The sequence below is a fragment of the Colias philodice genome, chromosome 3, assembly GCF_061535455.1.
Source record: "Colias philodice isolate Cphi_HAF_F1 chromosome 3, ilColPhil1 Martin Lab GWU primary, whole genome shotgun sequence".
NCBI classification, from domain to species: Eukaryota; Metazoa; Arthropoda; class Insecta; order Lepidoptera; family Pieridae; genus Colias; species Colias philodice.
In genome coordinates, this window is record NC_143088.1 from 1,263,021 (window position 1) to 1,283,692 (window position 20,672).

At 35.7% G+C, this 20,672-nt stretch overlaps 1 protein-coding gene across 4 annotated transcripts; it reads left to right on the plus strand.

Annotated features, from left to right (window-relative positions):
- The first annotated feature begins 203 nt into the window (after positions 1–203).
- On the plus strand, positions 204–17,027 carry LOC149489360 (histone-lysine N-methyltransferase EHMT2-like). 4 transcript variants are annotated; one of them, XM_089712629.1, is made up of 20 exons: positions 204–1,295; positions 1,755–1,800; positions 1,888–1,982; positions 3,340–3,411; positions 3,544–3,627; positions 3,854–3,987; positions 4,224–4,426; positions 4,785–4,987; positions 5,299–5,507; positions 5,819–5,989; positions 6,319–6,554; positions 6,792–6,952; positions 7,319–7,480; positions 7,785–7,848; positions 8,021–8,154; positions 8,679–8,823; positions 15,139–15,297; positions 15,596–15,829; positions 16,262–16,446; positions 16,821–17,027. In XM_089712629.1, the coding sequence occupies exons 1-20, from the start codon at positions 556–558 to the stop codon at positions 16,930–16,932; spliced, it is 3,549 nt and encodes a 1,182-aa protein (XP_089568755.1). In that variant the 5' UTR covers positions 204–555; the 3' UTR covers positions 16,933–17,027. The 4 variants fall into 4 exon arrangements, with proteins under 4 accessions (XP_089568755.1, XP_089568740.1, XP_089568748.1 ...); XM_089712614.1 differs by having other exon boundaries at positions 1,755–1,982; XM_089712622.1 differs by having other exon boundaries at positions 1,755–1,982; positions 3,866–3,987.
- Positions 17,028–20,672: the final 3,645 nt, after the last annotated feature.

Sequence of the window (20,672 nt, forward strand, 5' to 3'; positions counted from 1 at the left end):
ATAAGGAGATGTATAACAAAATAATACTATGTTCATACCTATACTTAAAGATATGATATCTAGACCGTATCATATTATCTAGATTCTAGACCCTCTGACTCTAGCTGTATGGCTTCTGTATGGCATATGCTCATATATTTAGCTTCTGTGATATGAAAGCTCTGTATTATTTTTTCTGTGGTATGCTCTGTCAATGTCAAAATATAACGCTATGAAATCCTTCAAATCCTTCTGCGAGGATGTTTTATTTTTTTACATGAAAATAATAATTTGTAGAATTAAGAGTCACTAGAATTAAGTAAAACTGTTTTGTACATGAAATTGAATAAAAATGCTCTAAATCTATCTCTTACTCTAAGTTATATAAGCAGTAAGCATAATTATTTAAACTAAATTGTTTACAGTGACTTATTTTTATATTTTAATTTAATTAATAAACACAATGTAACATTACACAATATTGTTATTCGATACATATTTTCATTAATTATTTCAAAAGTTGAACGAGGACGCCTTTACCTCGACCTCGTCTGAATAGCCACAACCTTGAGCAACATGCACGGCGACGAGGACGGCGCCTCAAACAAGAAAAAAGACAATACCGACACGTCGCCAGACTGTACTATCGTGAAAGTGGAGAATTCTGAGTCTCCTACGAAAGAATCTGACGATCCAAAACCGCGTATCGTCCTAACGTTTCGTTCGGAAAAATCGGGCGCAAAAAATAGCAACATGAAGATAGTTTCTAAGGAAGAAAAGCACGAAGAGACGCCGAGACGTTCGGGTCGCACCCGTAATGCCAAATGCGAATCTGATGATGAAAGTGAACTTGTGTCACCAAAAAAGGAAAAGGTTGTATCTGAAAGTGATGAAACGTCGGATAGTTCGCGTACGAAACATTCTACGCGGCGTCGCGGGAGAGAGTCCTCCGATGTTATAGCCAATGCAATCGCTCGAAAGGAGAAGTACAATGAATCAGCATCAACATCAACCAGACCAACTCGCAGAATCAAACCAACAGCTAAAGTTCTGGCTAATGAAGAGTTACGTATAGGACTAGAGTCACAGAACAATGTACGGCTTGACCTTACTGATAGAACTGTGGAAGAGGGTGTACGGACACGCAGGTCAGCACACAAGAATGTCGAACAAGTAGAAAAGAGCAAAAAAAGAGTGGAAGAGATCATAGGAGACGAGACTGATCATTCAGATTTGAAACTCAAACATTTGTGTGAACTGGGACTTAAATCTGTTGAACAGAAAGTTGAAGATGAACCTGCTGAAGCTGACAACAGGTAATTGTAAATTATCTTCATTTGTTAATAGGAAATATAACATAAATATAGAGAAGTAGGAATGTCATAATACATCTAAAAGGCTATGCTATTTGTATTTTAGGTAATGTACTTTGATTGTTATGATAACTGAAAAACTTATACAAAAAATCATTCTGCATTTTGTCCAGTATGTTTACTACATTTATCCACATTTGTTTACTCATTCACCTGCATAATATAGCAAACATACATTATAATTTATATTAGAGAAAGGGGAGTAAATCTAATTCCATTATTACGCTAACTTATAACATCTATAACGTCTTTATAACATCCCAAAAATGAAATGCAAAATTCCTTTGTGAGACTGTATTTATTTTTAGTGTTTTTGTTAATGTTTGTCAATTTTCACTAACACCATTAGAATTCAAATGTAGAAAAATATATATCCACACTTTAAATTCATTTGAATTTCAGAGAAACGGAGGGTGAAAACGAGGAGTGCGAAGACGACGACACAGAGGTGATAGTTAAACTATTAGAAGCAGACGAGGAAAGTGGCAGCGCTAGCAGCGGAGATTACTTCTTATGTTCTGAGGGTGCTTCGCAGGTGGAGCGGCCGCGGCGCTCCAGGCGGCTCAACTCGATGCCCGGCGGCAATGAGAGCGACCGCTCCTCGCCTATACAGGTGGACGACGAGCCTTCGTGAGTTTGCATTATTTGCAATGTTACGGTTACATTTTTTAATATGCCCGACAATGGTTATAAGAACGTTAATATTATGAAAGACGAAAATCTTCTTATGCTTGGTATATGGCTATATGATATCTATTTCGCCTAAATATGCTGTGGTGGAAGATGATATACATATAATTATGTTGTTAATAGTGGAAAAACCATCATACATTGGTTTTCATGTGCAAATGAAATGTTTCCTTTGGTGAATGTGTCACATATCTTTGGTTGTGGATGAATTAACCCGTGACGCGTCCTATGTACAGGCGGTTGCTCATAACTAAAACTGTACTGTAGCGTCCTGCGTAACAACGACTGTTCATAACGCGGCCAATGACTTTGAAGGTCACCTGTAGCTGCTTACAAGTGAATGTTTCCAGTATAAAAAATATTTGTCTATGCCTTATACATTTTTAATTCGAATCGGTACGACTCCGACGCTGGCAATAAAGACTAAAACCACAAAATAAAAAAAAAAGTGAATCATTGATTGAGTTGCGTCATCGGCCATAGTTTGTGACATTTGTCTTGTTCAACGAATATTTGGATTGTGAATTATGCCGAGAGGAATAATTAGATGAGTGATAATTGAGACGTATATTACTGGAAATTTTACGTAGAATACGTTTATGATATTGGTTTTAGGGATATTTGAAGAATACTCAGTGAAAAAGTGTCTCAACTTTTCAGTGCGGAAGACGCAAAATGGCGCTTTTTTTCTTGTTTGTGAATAATGGAGATTTGTTATTATTCATAGTGAAATACGTTGTGTTAAATGTGTGAAAATATAAGTGAATGTATTTGGCAATCGTGTAGTGATATGAAAACGTGAATATGATCATTTGATGACTCAGCATTATCATGTAAGTGTTAGTATGTAAGCAATTAAAATTAAAACAAAAGAAAATCAATTTTTTATAATTTTATAGAAAAAATATATCGTCATGATTACATTTTTATGCTATAACTAGTTTCTTCCTCTTTCCAAAAATATATCATACATGGCATATAATTATAGAACAATAGGGTAAATAAAATTTTCAAACTCGGTAGTCATAAAAAAGCTAGATTTCGTGAAGTCCCTTGACACTATCGGGATCGGTGCCGGCTGTGCGCCGGACGCGTCACGGGTTAAAGCATTGGTTTTAAGTTAATATGCATAATATTTATAAAGCACTGCTCTGCCATTCTAAGTCAGGTGACTGGATAATATATTTCTGTGCTTTATATAATATGGTAACAAAAGCTTTGTTGCATTTCACACTGCCAATATTTTTAATGAATGTTTGGACTTGGGTGTTGCGTTTATGTTATACATTTTTTGTAGGATGTCCGTGTCTACTAGGCGTTCATCTAGACGAGATAGAAAAAGGGTTTATTACTATGAAGAAATACCACAGTAAGTATTATTTATTTATGTTCTTTTCAAAATCCATTCAGTACAATTACTTTCGTAATCTATTTAGTTATATCTAAACTTGTCTCTTAATATTCGATATTAATTAATTTCGTACTGTTTTATTCAAATCAGAATGTCAGTACACAAGAGGCAAAGGGCCAATTCATCAAGTCCTGAGGAAAGACCCGAAGAATGGGAGCATGAGGAAGAAAATAGGTAATTATTTATTTATTATAACATATTGTTGTTCAGAAAATATTTAATTTTTGCCTGTGGTTTTTTTATTAATTGTAACTAGCCATCCGCGGCTAGCTTTGTCTAAAACGTAATAAATTATATACTAAAACCTTCCTCGAGAATCACTCTATCCATTAAAGAATCATCAAAATCTGTTACATAATTTCAAAGATCTAAGTATACAAACACACGACTTTATAAATAGTGTATTCTGTAGTAATTCCGCGGGTGCAGAAGAAGGGGCAGTGGCGGCCAGTCCTACAGGATCGTCAACAGTATTTGCTGTATGTCAGTGTGAAGAAACTACCAACATTTATGCTGAACCGTCAGATCTGATAGGTAAGTGTATAATCTTACAATTAACAAGTAGAATCACAATTACGCACAAAATTGTCCCAAGAAAAACTATGCCTATGCGACTATTGGGCAGAGTTTTCTAATGACTATAAACTTTGAACATTACTGCAAGGAAATAAGGTATACATTACTCAAAAAAAAAACAAAAGTTTTCATATATTTTTTCATTCTACATTTAAACCGTCAAAAATCGTTCTATTTCTTTTTTTTTTCCACAGAGCCAGTATTCTGCCAAGCGATCGAGATCGTCGATGGTATGCGTGTAGGGTGCTCCCACAAAGCACTACGTGAAGAAGATGGCGGGTTATCTTGTATGCGCAGAGCGGGGCCTAGGGCTCCGTACTTGTTACTGTGCAAGTTGCACACAGCACAGATGGACAAGCACATGTGCTGTCCGGCGTGCGGTCTGTTTTGTACGCAGGTAATTTTGGGGCTGTAATTGATATTATATCGTAAGGCTATTAAAAAATGTATAAAAAAATTGTAAGTAAAAAGTGTTTGGTTTTCTCTTGATTGGTTGTCTCTTTTTTTTCAGTAATATTTATTTATGGTTATGTTTAACTTAAAAATGAACCAAACATGTTAAGATTTTTATTTCACATCTCTCTTCATTTATTTGTTTACTTCACTTACAGTACATACTATTTTTTATTTCTATTATTTGTTGTCCGTAATTTTGCGTTTATAAACAGGCCTTTTTCTCTCTGTATCATATAATAATACACTTGTTTAGAACCAAATAACATTCAAAAAATGATTCTTTTATTTCCCCATCCCAGGGTATATTCTACCAATGCTCCATGAACCACCTGTTCCACCTGGAGTGCGGAGTACCGTACAGCGACGCTCGTCCCGCGGGCTGCCCGCACTGTGGCGTCCACGCGTTGCCATGGCGACCGGCTAATAGTTCCTGCTCAAAAGTGCAACTAAGCATGCGCTGCTCGAACAAGCGCGTGTACCTGCCGGACCAGAGGGAGCAGTGGTGTGTACTGGTTATACACTATATTGTTTGTAATATTAGATTATTATTAAAACGCGGGTGAAGCCGAAAGCTAGTCAGCTTTCCGCCCGCGGAAAAACAAAGAAAAACACGCATAGTTCCCGTTCTCGTGGGATTTCCGAGATAAAACCTATCCTATGTGTTAATCCAACCCCTTACCCTCTATGTGCTTAATTTTATTGTAATCGGTGCAGTAGTATTTGCGTGAAAGAGTAACAAACACACACACATCCTCACAAACTTTCGCATTTATAATATTACTAGGATATTTAATTAAACCTTACTTTTTTCAGTATACCAGCATACCTCAGTTTCTCAACCATCGAAGAATCGAAGCTGGAAAAAGGTCCCATAATTCCAGAGGACTTGATGCCACACTTGCCTGATTTGGAAAAACTTTGTGATTCTGTAAAAGTCGACACTGAAGCTGCTTTCACAGTATACAAGTTGTACGAGGGAATAATTGCTGGCGAAACTGTTGAGCAGCTGATGCCAAAGATTGGTGAGTGTTTTTTCTTATTACTCTTTTAAATAGGGACACATATAGTGATATAGATATTCAAATTATAGTATTAATTTTTTAAGAATAATTTGCAAGTAATTTCTTATCATTGTAAAGATAATAAAGTAGATAATAATTGTTGTAAAATAAGGACAATTTTATATGCTACATGCACATAATATTGGGTATAAAGGATAATACTTCTGCTTTTATTATAAACTCTAAAATGTATTACTTGCAATATTTTAAATAACAATAAGAACGGTAATATTCATAAAAATTAAACTTTCAACATTATTGCAAATTTTCAGTTAAACGCGATCTCCTAAACACGCCAATAAGCGACATTGAAGGCGGCACGTGTGTGCACGCGGCGGCGGTCAGCGGCCGACTGAGCGCGCTCTGCCTGCTGCAGTATGCCGGAGCGAATCTAGATGCAGTGGATGCTGCGTCTCGCACGCCCCTGATGAGAGCTGTTCTTGGTAAGTTCATGTCGTGTATAAGTGACGTAGGTGGCGGCACGTGTGCATGTGTGCAAAAATCTCTAATTTTTTTTTTTCAAATAAATGTAAAATTAATAAAAAAAGGTATACTTGAACTTGGTCCGTAAAACTGTTAAAGAAATTAACAGTTATGATTACATTAAATTTATGATAAATGCCGGAAAAAATTAAACGTAATGTGGGTATTTTGATAAAAACAATTATATCCAAATCAGTCACATACATATTATCTACTTTTACAATTTTTAAAGCTTACCGTATTGTATATTATACATAAGAAAATATGTATATCGTTGTTTCCATTACAGCCTTGTTAGAAAAAGAGACGCCCGAAGAAATGGACGTCGAGAACAAAGATGATGATGTAGAAGTTAAAAAGGAAGATGAAGAGGAAGTCGAGGTCAAGAAAGAAGATGGGGAGGAGATTGATGATAAAACAGTACTAAAAGAGGAGCCAGAGAAGAGAGACGCTAAGGTCAAGGAGGAGGACATTTTGAGATGTATCAGATACCTTATTGCAGCTGGATGTGATGTTAATTTGAAGGTTAGTGAAGTGCAGTTTAGATTGCATTATTTATACTGCAAAATATATTAATTAGTTTGTTGAAAAAACGGGAAAAGCAATAACTCATCTATGATTTTGATTTTATTACTTAACAATTTGTCCATAAATAATGTACGTTTTTTTAATGTTTGTTGATATTTTTTTTTAACATTCATTTCTCGTAGTATTTTCAACCGATTATCAAGATTCTTATTGATCAAAATATTTCTTTACTAGGGGCCAGAAGGCATGACAGCGTTGCACATGGCCGCGCAGCACGGTGGCGGCGACGTTGCCGCGCTGCTGCTGCGCGGCGGTGCCGCACCGAACGCGCGTGACTCGGGCGGCTGGACACCGCTCGTGCGTGCTGCGGAGAATAGCCACGCGGAGGTTGTGAGGTGAGTGTGGCGACGTTGCCGCGCGGCAGTGCAGTGCGGCAACGTAGCAGCACACCGCTGAGGACAGCCACACAGATGTTGTCAGTGGTGGCGTCGTTGCCACAACATTGGGTTGATTACTTAGGTGATTTTGTAGGGCTGTCACGAAATTCGCCTCATTTTTTATATCTTGGACGTGTCAATTTCTACATGAAAGTTTCTTTCACGAGTTTTTTTCATAAGCGACGTAAGGTCTTTTTGTATTTTATTAATCTTAAATACCATACGCACTTAGGACGTATGACAAGTTTATCTATAATTCTGAAAATTTCATTGAAATCACAAAAAACATTATCTATCTTATAAAAAAAATATTAAATTCACCAGGTTGCTCCTAAAACACGGCGCTGACGCGAGCGCAACAGACAACGAAGGCAACGGGGTCATCCACTGGTGCGTGCTGGCCGGTGACGCGACGTGCTTGCAGCTGCTGCTCGACGCCGCGTCTTATATCGTGGATGCGACAAACGCGCACTGTGATACACCGTTGTATGTATACTTGACCAGATTTTTTTTCTTTAGGAATGGAATAGTGTTCCTAAATGTGGGCGTGGTCCGCGGTCAAAAGAAATGTCCATGGGGAAGTTATGTTTCATAACGGCAAAAAGTGGCCTATACCCCTTTCCAGTCTCTTAACTATGTCAAGACAAAAAAATATTCACATCGCTTCGTTGCGACGTGAAAAATGACAGTCGTGTCATATCAACGACAGTCATGTCATCCACTAGTACGTGCATGCGGATGATGCGGATGAAAAATTATAACAAAATCAATTTTTGCACCTCTTTTTCAGACATATCGCAGCTCGGGAGGGACATTATCCTTGTGTCATCGTGCTTCTAGCGAGAGGAGCAAAGGTAACTAAAATATAATAATACCCCTTTTTGCACCAACCTTCAATGATAATATTTTTGTCATTTTTGTAAAATTTAAAACTAGATTTTTTTTATATTGTTTAATCTAAATCAAATCTTTTGTATAAAAACTTTGCAAAATTCAATAATAAAATTGAAATTTGTAAACCAACAGACAGACGTAGAAAACTCATCCGGTGAACAGGCTGTGCAAGTGAGTTCGGGCGAGTGCCGCAGCGCCATAGTGCTCAACATGCGGATGGCGCTGGCCACCGGGGGCAGCTTCACCAAGTGCCGCGTGTTGGTGAGGTTAGTGTCGTGTGTGTACACTGACAGACAGACAGAATTTAACTATTTTTATTGTACTAGCTACCCCGACAGACGTTGTTCTGTCCGATTGTTCCTTTTTCGCGTTTTCTCTCTCCATCAGGAGCTCCCGTGACGCGTCCTGCGCACAGCAGTTATGCGTAACGCAAATTGTACTGTAGCGTCCTACGCACAAATACTGTGCATAATTACTATTTATATTGTACTAGGTGTACCGACAGACGTTGTTCTGTCCCACTGTTCGTTTTCCGCATTTTCTCTCCATAAGTAACTTCCATGTGCCATCGCAAAATGTTTAAAAAATAACGAATTTGTCACGCCGTTCTCGAGTTTTCCGTTTAGCGACACATTTGGCGATTAATTTTTATTATAGATTACCAGATATTTTTATTAATAACTCAGGCCCCGGAATCACAGACACAATAGAAAATCTATTGTGTCGTGGACCGATCGGGCCGTTCGGGGCTCAATGGGTTAAAACTAAAAGAAAAACGTATTTCCTCCAGCGACATATCGAAAGGTCGCGAACCGTACCCGGTGCCGGTGATCAACGAGGTGGACGACGAGCCCGCGCCGGTGCACTTCACGTACGTGTCGCAGCACGTGTACACCGAGCACGTGCACGTCGACCGCACCGTGCAGAGCCTGCAGGTGGGTTGTATACATTTCTGTATACATAGTGTTTTAGTACTTTCTGGGGACCATGGTAAGGTTATTTTTTGTGTGGGGTATGGTTTTTCCCTTAGATCATTAAGTAATGGATAACACTCACAGGTGCTTCCCCTTTTGCCGAGGTATTATTCGAATCGAAAAATCTTATGCTTTCATAAAAACTACTTGCGTAATCGATTACAAACACTCTGCGTATTGGTCAATCATCATCGAAAGGACGTCTGCGAGTGCTCCGCTAAAAATGCCGTTTTGTGCTGTCAAGTCTTGCAGAAACAAGTCAAACACATCAAATATTAAAAAAAATGGAATAACCTTTCATTATAGTTAGTATAAGAATTGCTTTTTGACAGCTCGACGGTTGATAACTTTAGTGATTGATATTTTGGTTTTATGGCATTAAAATGCTTTATAAATATAAATTTATAAAGAATAGAAAAAATTCGATCACGAGGCGGGACTCGAACCCGCATCCTTTCGCGCCATTCCGGCCGCCTCGTGATCAAATTTTTTCCATTCTTTATAAATTTAAACTTTAGTGATGTTCAAAAGATTCTCGATTGTGATATCATTCCGATTATGAATTTTTAATATAACCATTAATCGAATAAATAAATTAAATTAATTAAATTACTACGTAAATGTAATAGTAAGCAATGTAATAATAAGTACATATTATAAACATTTTATATTGCGTTTTTGTTTTGTTTATATATTATATTATATATCATTTATTAATATATATAAATATATATATATACATATATATATTTTAATTGCCAAAATCTCCAAACGGTTTGACATTATATTACCTATATGTATACTGGTAACATCAACCGACCATCCACCGGCCACCATTTTGACGTCATCCGTCACTCGCAGCAAAACGCCCGTGCCAGTCACACGCATTTATGTTCGCTGAGTGTTCTCTCGCATTTGTTAGTCGCCTTGAGTTGAGTAGTTTTATTCCTCGGTGCATCTTTTGTGAGTGTTTAGATCCATTGATCTTGAAAATGCCGAAAGGAGAAGTTTTGAAAGGACAATCCAGACAGTTAGTGCTAAAACTTTGTGATTTCTTTGAGAAAGAAAATCCAAAATGGCGGTCCTCTCATACCTTTCTCGCAAGTGCGAAACCGTGTTTCGGCCGTGTTGGGTATCAGTCTACCAACTGTGACTAAAATTACTAATGATGCCTACGGTAGGAGTGGCTTGGAAAGAAACAAACCTTCTACACCAAAAAGAAAGCGCCGGCCTCGTAAGGTGACAGGTGTTGATGATTTTGACGCTGATGCCATTCGTCGTCATGTATATGACTACTATTTGAAAAATTCCAACTTTAAGAAAACTTATTGTTTCCTTGGAAAGAAGTGGTTTATTTCGTGGTATAAAATCTTCATTGGCGAAAGTTTTAAAAACAATTGGCTTTTCATTTAAAAAATGTGATAAAAGAAAAGTGTTAATGGAACGTACTGATGTTGCTTTGTCACGATGTGACTTTTTAAGGCAGGCAAAAAGAATACAAGATTGGACAAATATTGTTTTTACAGATGAAACATGGCTCAACGCTAACCACACAATATCCCGTTCCTGGACCGACGATACTGCTGCGTCAACCTCGCAGTACCAATGGGAAAAGGTGAACGCCTCATCATTTGTCACGCTGGTACGGCAAAAGGTTTTGTACGAAATGCACTGCTGGCATTTAAATCTAAGCAATCAGGCGATTACCACGAAGAAATGAATGCAGAGGTCTATGAAGAGTGGTTCAAAAACATGCTCCTATCATTGGAAGAACCATCTACAATTTTGATTGATAACGCACCTTACCACTCTTGCCAAATTGATAAAACACAAGCTAATAAAAAACATGAAATTATTAATTGGCTTCGTGATAATGGAGAAAATGTGGACGATTCTATGTTAAAAATAGAATTATTACAAATATTAAAAACAAAAAAAAAACCTAAACGCTATGTAATAGATGAAATGGCAATAGAGTATGGCCATATCGTCCTTAGAATTCCTCCATATCACTGCCAATATAACGCTATAGAGCTCATCTGGGCTCAAGTAAAAGGGCATGCTGCGAGAAGCAATACGAGCCCGCCATTCACAGCGAATAAAATGATGGCATTACTAAAAGACGCTTGCACCCACGTGACGGCCGAGAACTGGGCAAAAGTGGTGGAGAGAAACAAACGTGTCATATTATCTGATTGGTACCGTGATATTGCATTTGACTATTTGCACACAAGACCTTATCCATATTACGGAAGACTCTTCATCGGACGAATCTAGTGAAGATTTTAATTCTGACGACTTAGGATAATAAAATAGATTAAACTACTCTCGTTGTTTTATTTGTTTAACATAAACTAAAAAAAAGTAAAACTTTATATTATACTAATATTTTATTTGGTTTCTATCATACAATTTGGTTGTCTTTATGTTTAAATAACATTAACTGAGTAGAAGACTTTTTTATCGGATATATTCACATAACGATTATTTATAATCTGTGGCACAATAATATGGAATCGTTCTGTGAAACACATCTCTTAGTGGGCGGTAACTGTCCATAAAGTACAGTATTTTAATGTATGACATTTTAAAATAATAAATACAAAATTTCATATTTGTGAGCTGTCAAAAAGCAAATAATATAATGGACAGAGTATATCGTAAGTATTTTTTTATTTTTTTACGTAAATATCTATTTAAATGCAATTTCTAATAATCGTCGATGTATCGTTTAGCGATATGATCAAGACAAATAATCGAGTCATGTTTACTCGATCATTGATGTGGCCTCACGAGACTATCATGGAAAAAAAATATACAAATTTAATCTTTATGAACTAAGAGATAAACTTGAATTTAGAACGCGATATTGAACCGCACTCCCCACGAGACTATCTTGGAAAGAAATACAAATTTAATCTTTATGAACTTAGTGATAGAGTTGAATTTGAAAACTCGTCGCTTAAAAGGTCGTAAATTTTTACGACTTTCTTAGTGACGGACTACTTCTAGCTATCGTTGTCGATAAAAAATATTTTTCTAAGTATAATTTGAAATGAGATGAGAAATAATCTTTATTATATTAAAATTTTACACAACTGCACAAAAAGGAGTATAATGTTTATTTTGTAAGTATATATTTATTAAAATTTACGCTCGGTTACCTTTAAGTGGCAGAACATTTTAATGGTACGGAACTCTTCGTGCGCGAGTCCGACTCGCATTTAACCGTTTTTTTTTTGTAATGTTAATCTTGTAACCTTTCTATTAAGTAATTTGTTTATATTTGTTTATATTTTTTCGTATGCATATAATAATGATAAAAACGTTACAAATGACCTGTGTAGTATTTTTTTATGAATATAATATTAATGTTATTTCTAATTTCAACAAAATTATTCTTTTTGTAATATCGATATAGAGCGATTGTATAACGTATAGGTAAACCAGAATCTGATGGCAATTAGGGAAATCAAAATTTTGAGTGTGCAACCCTAGGGAAAATAGACTGAACGATCTTGATACTGCTTATTTTTCATTTTGTCCTCAATATCATTATAGTCCTTTTCACCTATGATGATTCCTGTGACACTTCATCGTGTTCCGAATTACGAATTTTATGTTTAAAAAGTCAAAATAATTTTACTGCATAATATTTTTATTTTATGGCGGCATTATTACCAAAAATATAAAAATGAAACATCTTAAGCTTATAAATCAAAAACAGTATCGTTTAGTTTAATATAATGAAAAATAAAATAAAATAACACAAAAATATAATACCTACGCAATTCGTGTACATGAAATGGATCGTTGAAAAATCATAGAGTTGGAAAATCATATAATCGGCGCCCATCTTGTGATCGTTTGTCAATCGAGTCAATCGTCTGTACGAGTGCGTCAGCCTTGTATACAAGATGCATTTTTATATTGATACTTTACGTGGTATTCTGTTATTGTTACTAATTGTTATTGTTGACTTTTTGTTGCTGTTGTTTGCTAAGTTTCCTTAGTTAATTGTTGGCGAAATGCCGAAAAAACTAATTTTGGTACTTTATTCAAATCGATTTAATTTCCATATAGAATATTATCGATTATCGGAAACAATTGATACGATTTCAGTAACCGACATCTCTACACGTGTCAAAAATCGATGTGTCACAGAAATCATCTTAGGTGGAAAGGACTATAGTCACATTACATAAGTGGACAATACTGTACTTAATAATGAGATATCCACTTGATATTATGTAGGTACATACTTACATGTATAATATACATATTACTTTTATATAGGTAATACATATTATTATTTACACATACCTATATTTGTATATTCATTATCATTATGCCATGTGAAAATATATGGATGTAATGATAATGCAGATCAAAAATAAATTGCTTATAGGTAATAAAATGGTAGGTTTTATAAAATAAAATAAAACTATGTTTATTTTAGTAAGTATTAACAGATACACACATTATAAAATTGACTTGGACAGCTTGGACTTGACGAATAGCCGTATTGGAAACTCCTGTAATAAGTTTTCATAAAATTATATTGTAAACAACAAACAATATTATAGTTACCTACGTATATAATATTTTTAATTTAACGTATCAAAACGGGTAAGTCCAATTTACCAATAAAATATTCAAAATTGAAAATTGTGATGTGTTTGACCCTTCTTCATCGAATGTTTTTCTATACACATTATAAACAACACCTCTTGCTTGTGATCGCAGCGGCTTTTTCGACATTTTCGAAGATTTTTTAGACAAAATCCTAAAAATTATCATAGACTAATACACTCAAGAAGACTTACAATCGCCATAGTAAAAAACGTAACTCGTTTCTCAGTTCCCAATTTTGTCGATAGATGTCACTCACAGTAGCATTTGGCATTTTTATAAGCTTTTTTATACGTTTAAGAACTAGATGTCGCCTTAGAGCATTAAGTTGGTTTAATGAAGCTAAGAGATGTCGCTACTAAAAAAATCAATGTGCCAAATAGTATCTTGACGTAAAATATAATACGCAAAAAAACGTAAACTATAACGTAAAATATAATACGTAAAATATAATACGCAAAAAAATATTTTTATTTTTTGCTCTGAATCGCGCAAGCGAAATGTTTTCGCTACAGAGCATATATACAACCAGCATAATCAATAATCGGGGCCTTTACGGCCGGCCGGTTGAGTAGACTAGTCTCTCCCTTTTTCGATTGAGGAAATCCACCTCCCTACCTCCACATCATTTTGTTTTAGTTTTAAAGATTGAAAAATCGATAGATGCTGGTTCAAATCATCGCTGTACATCTTCTTTTTTTTTTCTTTTCCCGTATTTTATGGTCATATAAATAATACTGTTTACAAGGGAATACTTAAGAAGAAAAAAGATATAGACATTTTTTTAACAGAAAATAAAGAATATATATAATATAATTATATTATATACACTACTCTGATCACTATGTCGAATGTTTGTAGTGGGTGTCGAAATCGTAATAGAGGTACTCACTTCCTTAGATGCTCCCTAAAAACTAAAATAATAATTCAAAAACACCGGAGTTTTTAAAACAACGCCCTCTAGATGAAATAATTGAAAATCGATAGTTTGCTGTTTCCTTAGTTCTAAAATTGGTCACTAGGTGGCGCTTTTAAAACTGCAAATTAAATAATAAGCTCAAATGAGAGCGCCATCTAGCAATAAGCTGAAATTACGGGGTACGATCTCTAGTATGACAATCATCAGTCCTCTTTAGATTCTATTAGTCCATGAAATTATTCATCAATTGCAAAGAAGACAAATAATTTGACAACCAATTTGATAGTTGTCAAATAAAGTTGCCACATGAAAATATTTTATTTCTTAAATATAAATATGCCATCAGATTCTGGTAGACCTATATATGTACAGAGATTTTTCTGTGTGATCGATGTATGTGTGCAAAAACATGCTAGTGTGAATTGTGTAATAGTTTGAGTTTGTAAAGACACAATTTATTTTTGTGAATGTGTGATTGTGTTTCATAGTGTGAGTTACCCTCCCCGCACCAAAATCGGCAGAAAGTTTAGTTAGAACATTTGCCAGCGTACTCCATCCATTACTTAATGATCTAAGGTTTTTCCGCTCGACGTGAAACTGTTTAGACTGTCGGAACTCACTTTAGTAAGGGTCGTCGGCGACCCGGCTAGTGATAGGCATTTTTTTATTGACAGGTCCCGATTTTTTCATGTCGAAGTATCCATCTATCCCGTTTATGTACGCAGGGGTGTACGTGCAAAGACGCAAGCTGTGGCGCCGGGTGCGCATGCGGCGTGCTCAGCGTGCGCGCGTGGTACAGCGCGGGGGGCGCGCTGCTGCCCGCCTTCCCGCACCACGACGCGCCCATGCTGTTCGAGTGCGCGCACACGTGCGGCTGCGACCAGGTGAGCGCTGCTGCTGCTGCTGCTGCTGCTGCTGCGTGTGCGCAAGAAAAGCAACGTAAATCAGGACATCGTCATAGTGGACTACGTCCTTCGAAATAAAAAATCATAAAAACAATTTTTGACCAAAGATACAACTCACCGCATGTCGTGGAGCTGCGGACGCGCACTCGTGAAGCTGCAAAGCAAATTTTCATATTTTACCAATGAAGTGCAAGGATTCAAAACTGAAAATTACTTAAAATTTTATCAACCATTATGTCTAAAATATTATGTTTAAAATAAATTAAAATCTCCGCAGAACCTGTGCACGAACCGCGTGGTGGGGCGGGTAGAACGCACGGGCTCGCTGGGCGTGCGCGTGCAGGTGTTCCGCACGGCGACGCGCGGCTGGGGGCTGCGCGTGCGGCACCGCGCGGCGCGCGGCACGCTGCTCGCGCTCTACTGCGGGGAGCTGCTGCCCGCTGACACGGCGGACGCGAGGGCCATGGACCATTATATGTTCGCGCTCGATGTCAAGCCGGATCTGCTTGAGGTTATTTTACACTATACTCTTTATTGTACAACATATTAAAATATGTACATAAAACAAAACCATTTAAAATGTACAAATGGCGGCCTTATGGCTCAAAGCCATCTCTGCCAGGCAACCTTCAGGCAAGGAAGGAGGTTAGTGCACTTCGAGGTAAAGACAACCATCATAGTCAGTCGCTTCGGAATACAAAAATGCGTGCGTACAAAGTATACTATGTTCACCCTTTCGCACTCTCTCTTAACCGCTCTCTCTTCGCGCTGTCTCGATCGCTCTCTCCCTTTTCGAAAAAAACACTGCACATTTTCGTGACGGTTATATTATTGCGTTTCAACCGTAAAAATTTTCATTTCAATATTCTTCCAATTTAACTAAATTAAAAAATGAACTTTGTGTCTAAACAAGGTTTTTAATATTTTCAATTTTGATTGACAGCAATGTAGTGACAAAACGCAGCTGTGCGTTGACGCGGCGCGGTACGGCAGCGCGGCCCGCTTCGTGAACCACAGCTGCCGGCCGAACGCGGCGCCGGTGCGCGTGTTCACCGCAACGCGTGACCTGCGCCTGCCCGCCGTCGCGCTGTTTGCGCTGCAAGACCTGCCGCCGCTGCAGGAGATCACGTGAGTGAACTACAGACAACAAACCACAGACTAAAAGAGGAGGAGATAGACATCAGATCAGAAGCTAGAACGTATCTTACAGAATATAAAGCACAGACTATACAGTACAGACCATAGACTACAGATCATTTATTAACAATTTAAAATCATAGAATATAAACATCCGATCAGAGACTAGAGTATAGACTACAGTCCATAGACTATAAAGCACAGATTATAAAACACGGACAGAGAATAGATGTGACAGATAATAATTATTAAAAGTGATTAAATTTATAAGTGGCCGTGGTCTACACTCTACAAATAGAGGCCTCTTTGTACAAAACAAGTTCTTTTAATATCTAAGACTATCCAATTTTGTTTTATTGTTACAGGTTTGATTATGGTGATAAATTCTGGTCAGTGAAATCAAAATGGATGAAGTGTGAATGCGGAATGCCGGAGTGCAGATATCCGACAATCAACACTGAAGAATCGGAATCATAATGAATTGGATATAGCATTTATATTCGTTATTTGTATATAAATAATTACTAAGCTTTAATAATTATTAATCAATTTATTATACATATTTTACTGAACATGTGTTTGTTTTCGTTTTCCCTTTCCCCTCTCCTTGTCATTTTATCATATTCCTGCTTTTTTCAAACTAGAACAACAAGCTAGTTTTTTTCAAATCTATGGTATGAATAAATGGATTGCTACATACCCATGCAATATTGAATTTCTATGTAAATACATGAGTGACAACTGCAGCAGACTAGTTTATTTTTTCGCATCGCATTTTACCAAATTTTACTGCATCCAATAAAAATATGCAACAGAAAAAGTTACTCGAACCTGTGCTAATTCACACAGATTTTATAATACTGAATTATTACTTTCCAACGAAAAATACACATTTCATAAGTGTAGCTTACTATCCTGACTTAAATAATTACCCTGGCGTAACCAAACCATAATTCTGATAGCTGGCTATTTTATAAGTATTATGTGCGTAAATTATATTGTTTAATCCAGACTGTGGTTAATCTGATTGAAAAAAAATCATAAGTAAAAGTAGGTATCAGTATATTTTCAAGAAAACTTTATTTATAACTAGCTGTGCTTGGTCGTACCCACAGAACAGTGTCGTACCTATTCAGCAAACTTCGTGAGCGAATGAAATCTCTGCACAATACTTCGCTGAAGATCATCGCATTATGATTCCAATGAGCATAGTTTACGATTTTATTAAAGAAATACTGAGGGGCATACAGACAAAATATATTCATTTTTTTATTAATTACAATAATATTATAAACACAAAATATATGGCCAAAAATATATTTATGCTATGAATCAAGATTTAATTTATAAATCCGTTTGTAAACATTTTAAAATATTTTAAATCTGAATAAGAATAGATTTTATTATGTGCTGGGTTTTTCAAAATTACACTACTTTATATAGAACACATACCCCGTTTTCCAATTACAGCACTAGAGCGCATTAAGCGGCATAATGCGTTGAATGTTCCAACTACAGCAATGCTTCGCACAATCCAGCACTAGAAAAAGCAATGCGCTTGAATTGATGCGTGCAATCGATTTATCGTTAGTAATTATTAATTGTTGGAAAAAAAATTAAAGCTTTCGTTTCATTGTAGTTTTTTCGAAAAATCAAAGTTAATTCAAATTGTGTTAAAAAAAATAAATATAAGTATAGATGAAGGTACAAACATTGAAAAAAATATTAATGAAATAATAAAAATCCAAATTACTTAAAATAACCGTAAATATTTTTCAACCAATTATTAAAGTGAAACTTTTATTACATCGTCTCAAACTTTTTGGTCTGTGTAGCGCATGTCGCGTGTATCGCGGCTGCCGAGTAGGTATACCTACTCGGCAGCCGACCTTCACGCGACATGCGCTACACAAAGCAGTGTTCGGAACTATATTACTTGCTCTGTGTTCGGAACCGTTCGAACAGTTTCACTTTTACCGTGGTTTCATAAAACCACACAACATTTTTTATGTATACCACTTTATTTACAAATTTATGAGGTTATTGCACGGTTATTGCTAACTCTATGAATATTTTTTTTTTCAACACTGAACTTAAGCGCAACCTGCTGGTGCGTTTCACGTTCCAATTAAGCATCCGCATAACTCGGCATTGTGCGGCACTGAGTCGCATTATGCTCTGTAATTGGAAAACGGGGATCCCTAATCTTAGTCTACTTGATAAGTTGAAAATGGCGTAAACTAGAGATAAGGCTCTTAAAAATACGTGCGATAGCTCATTTGATTCGGAATGACGTCTAGAAAAATGTATCGGAAATGTTTATTAGCACACAAAAAATTGCAAAAGTTATAGGCAAATTAAGTTTCAAAAAAATAGGTATTTCGTTTATTGTTAATAACTCCGAAATTATTAACATTTCAGAAATTTTGAAAAAAGATTCTTAAAGAGGAGTAAATTTCCAACGAAAATCTCCCGACTCCCGGAATTCTATCTCCATTATTTATAATTTTAATTTAACGCTGAAAATAGGCTTCCGCGCGGAATTTTTAGTTAGCGCGCGCGGCTTCAAAACCGAGCACGTCACACTAATTATTTTTTTTAAGGTATTAAATATTAATTTAAAAATTTAAAAAAATTATGGTGTATTTCGAACACTTCAAAGAATTTGCTCTCGTTGGAAATTTTACTTAAAGTTCATTTTTCAACAAATGAGACAAATGTTAACTAACGAAATTTTTCGAACTTCCGTCCTTATTGCACATTAAAAAAAAATGTTTAAATAATTGTCGGTAAAATTTTTCACTTCGTGGGGCCCTTCATATAAATATACTTAACAAGATCGCGCCATAAAAGTTTAAAAAATGTTAATACTTTGTTTATAATAATTTTTTCAAGTTAACAAAAAACTAGAAATTTCTAGTTTTTTGTTCAAGTTACTTAACTTTAAAAAATTATTATAAACAAAGTATTAAAATTTTTTAAACTTTTATGGCGCTATCTTGTTAAGTATATTTATATGAAGGGCTCCACGAAGTGAAAAATTATACCGACAATTATTTAAACATTTTTTTTAATGTGCAATAAGGACGGAAGTTCGAAAAAATTTCGTTAGTTAACATTTGTCTCATTTGTTGAAAAACTAACTTTAAGTAAAATTTCCAACGGAAGCAAATTCTTTGAAGTGTTAGGAATACACCATAATTTTTTTAAATTTTTAAATTAATATTTAATACCTTAAAAAAAAAATTAGTGTGACGTGCTCGGTTTTGAAGCCGCGCGCGCTAACTAAAAATGCCGCGCGGAGACCTATTTTAAGCGTTAAATTAAAATTATAAATAATGGAGATAGAATTCCGGGAGTCGGGAGATTTTCGTTGGAAATTTACTCCTCTTTAAGAATCTTTTTTCAAAATTTCTGAAATGTTAATAATTTCGGAGTTATTAACAATAAACGAAATACCTATTTTTTTTAAACTTAATTTGCCTATAACTTTTGCAATTTTTTGTGTGCTAATAAACATTTCCGATACATTTTTCTAGACGTCATTCCGAATCAAATGAGCTATCGCACGTATTTTTAAGAGCCTTATCTCTAGTTTACGCCATTTTCAACTTATCAAGTATAGTACGACATAAAAGAGATGAAATTAATTATTTTGGAACTAATTCGTTTTTCATTACCTGGCAACCCTGAATTGGCAATGTAGCTGTCAAGTTGAATAAAAATTTGTTGTTTTTTTCGTGAAGTGGAGAATTATTGAGATAAAATTGTTATTTAGAACAAGAAATTTAAATAAAAAAGGAGACATCATGAAAAAGGTTAAACGTAGCGGTGTCCGTGATGTGGTGTATAAAGTTTTTATTCGGTGTTTGTCCGAATTTCAAGCTGGAAATTTATTGACTGATTTGGAAAACGTTTACAAACGTACAGCAGAATATACCGGTGAGATTCCATTTATTTTTGCTCAATACTACGTAAAATAGAATATTCCATTAGTGACGAGTGTTTAATGTATGTATGTATGGCGATTATTACGTTTTCGCAATTTAATTTGAGGTTATTTGTATGTAAACAAAAACTAGTTTTTATAGTGCGACCAGCACAATTTGAGTCAAGAAGTTATATCCAATCCAACCAGTCTCAAATAAAGTACCTAGTTTAGATTTTACTACAAAGTATAGTGATAACTGTTTTCATACAGCTATCTATCTATGAAT

Coding starts and splice junctions, on each gene's coding strand:
- LOC149489360 (XM_089712614.1), top strand. CDS start 556: ATGCACGGCGACGAGGACGGCGCCTCAAACAAGAAAAAAGACAATACC. Junction 7,481..7,784: donor GCGCACTGTGATACACCGTT/GTATGTATACTT, acceptor CCTCTTTTTCAG/ACATATCGCAGCTCGGGAGG. Junction 7,849..8,020: donor TTCTAGCGAGAGGAGCAAAG/GTAACTAAAATA, acceptor GTAAACCAACAG/ACAGACGTAGAAAACTCATC.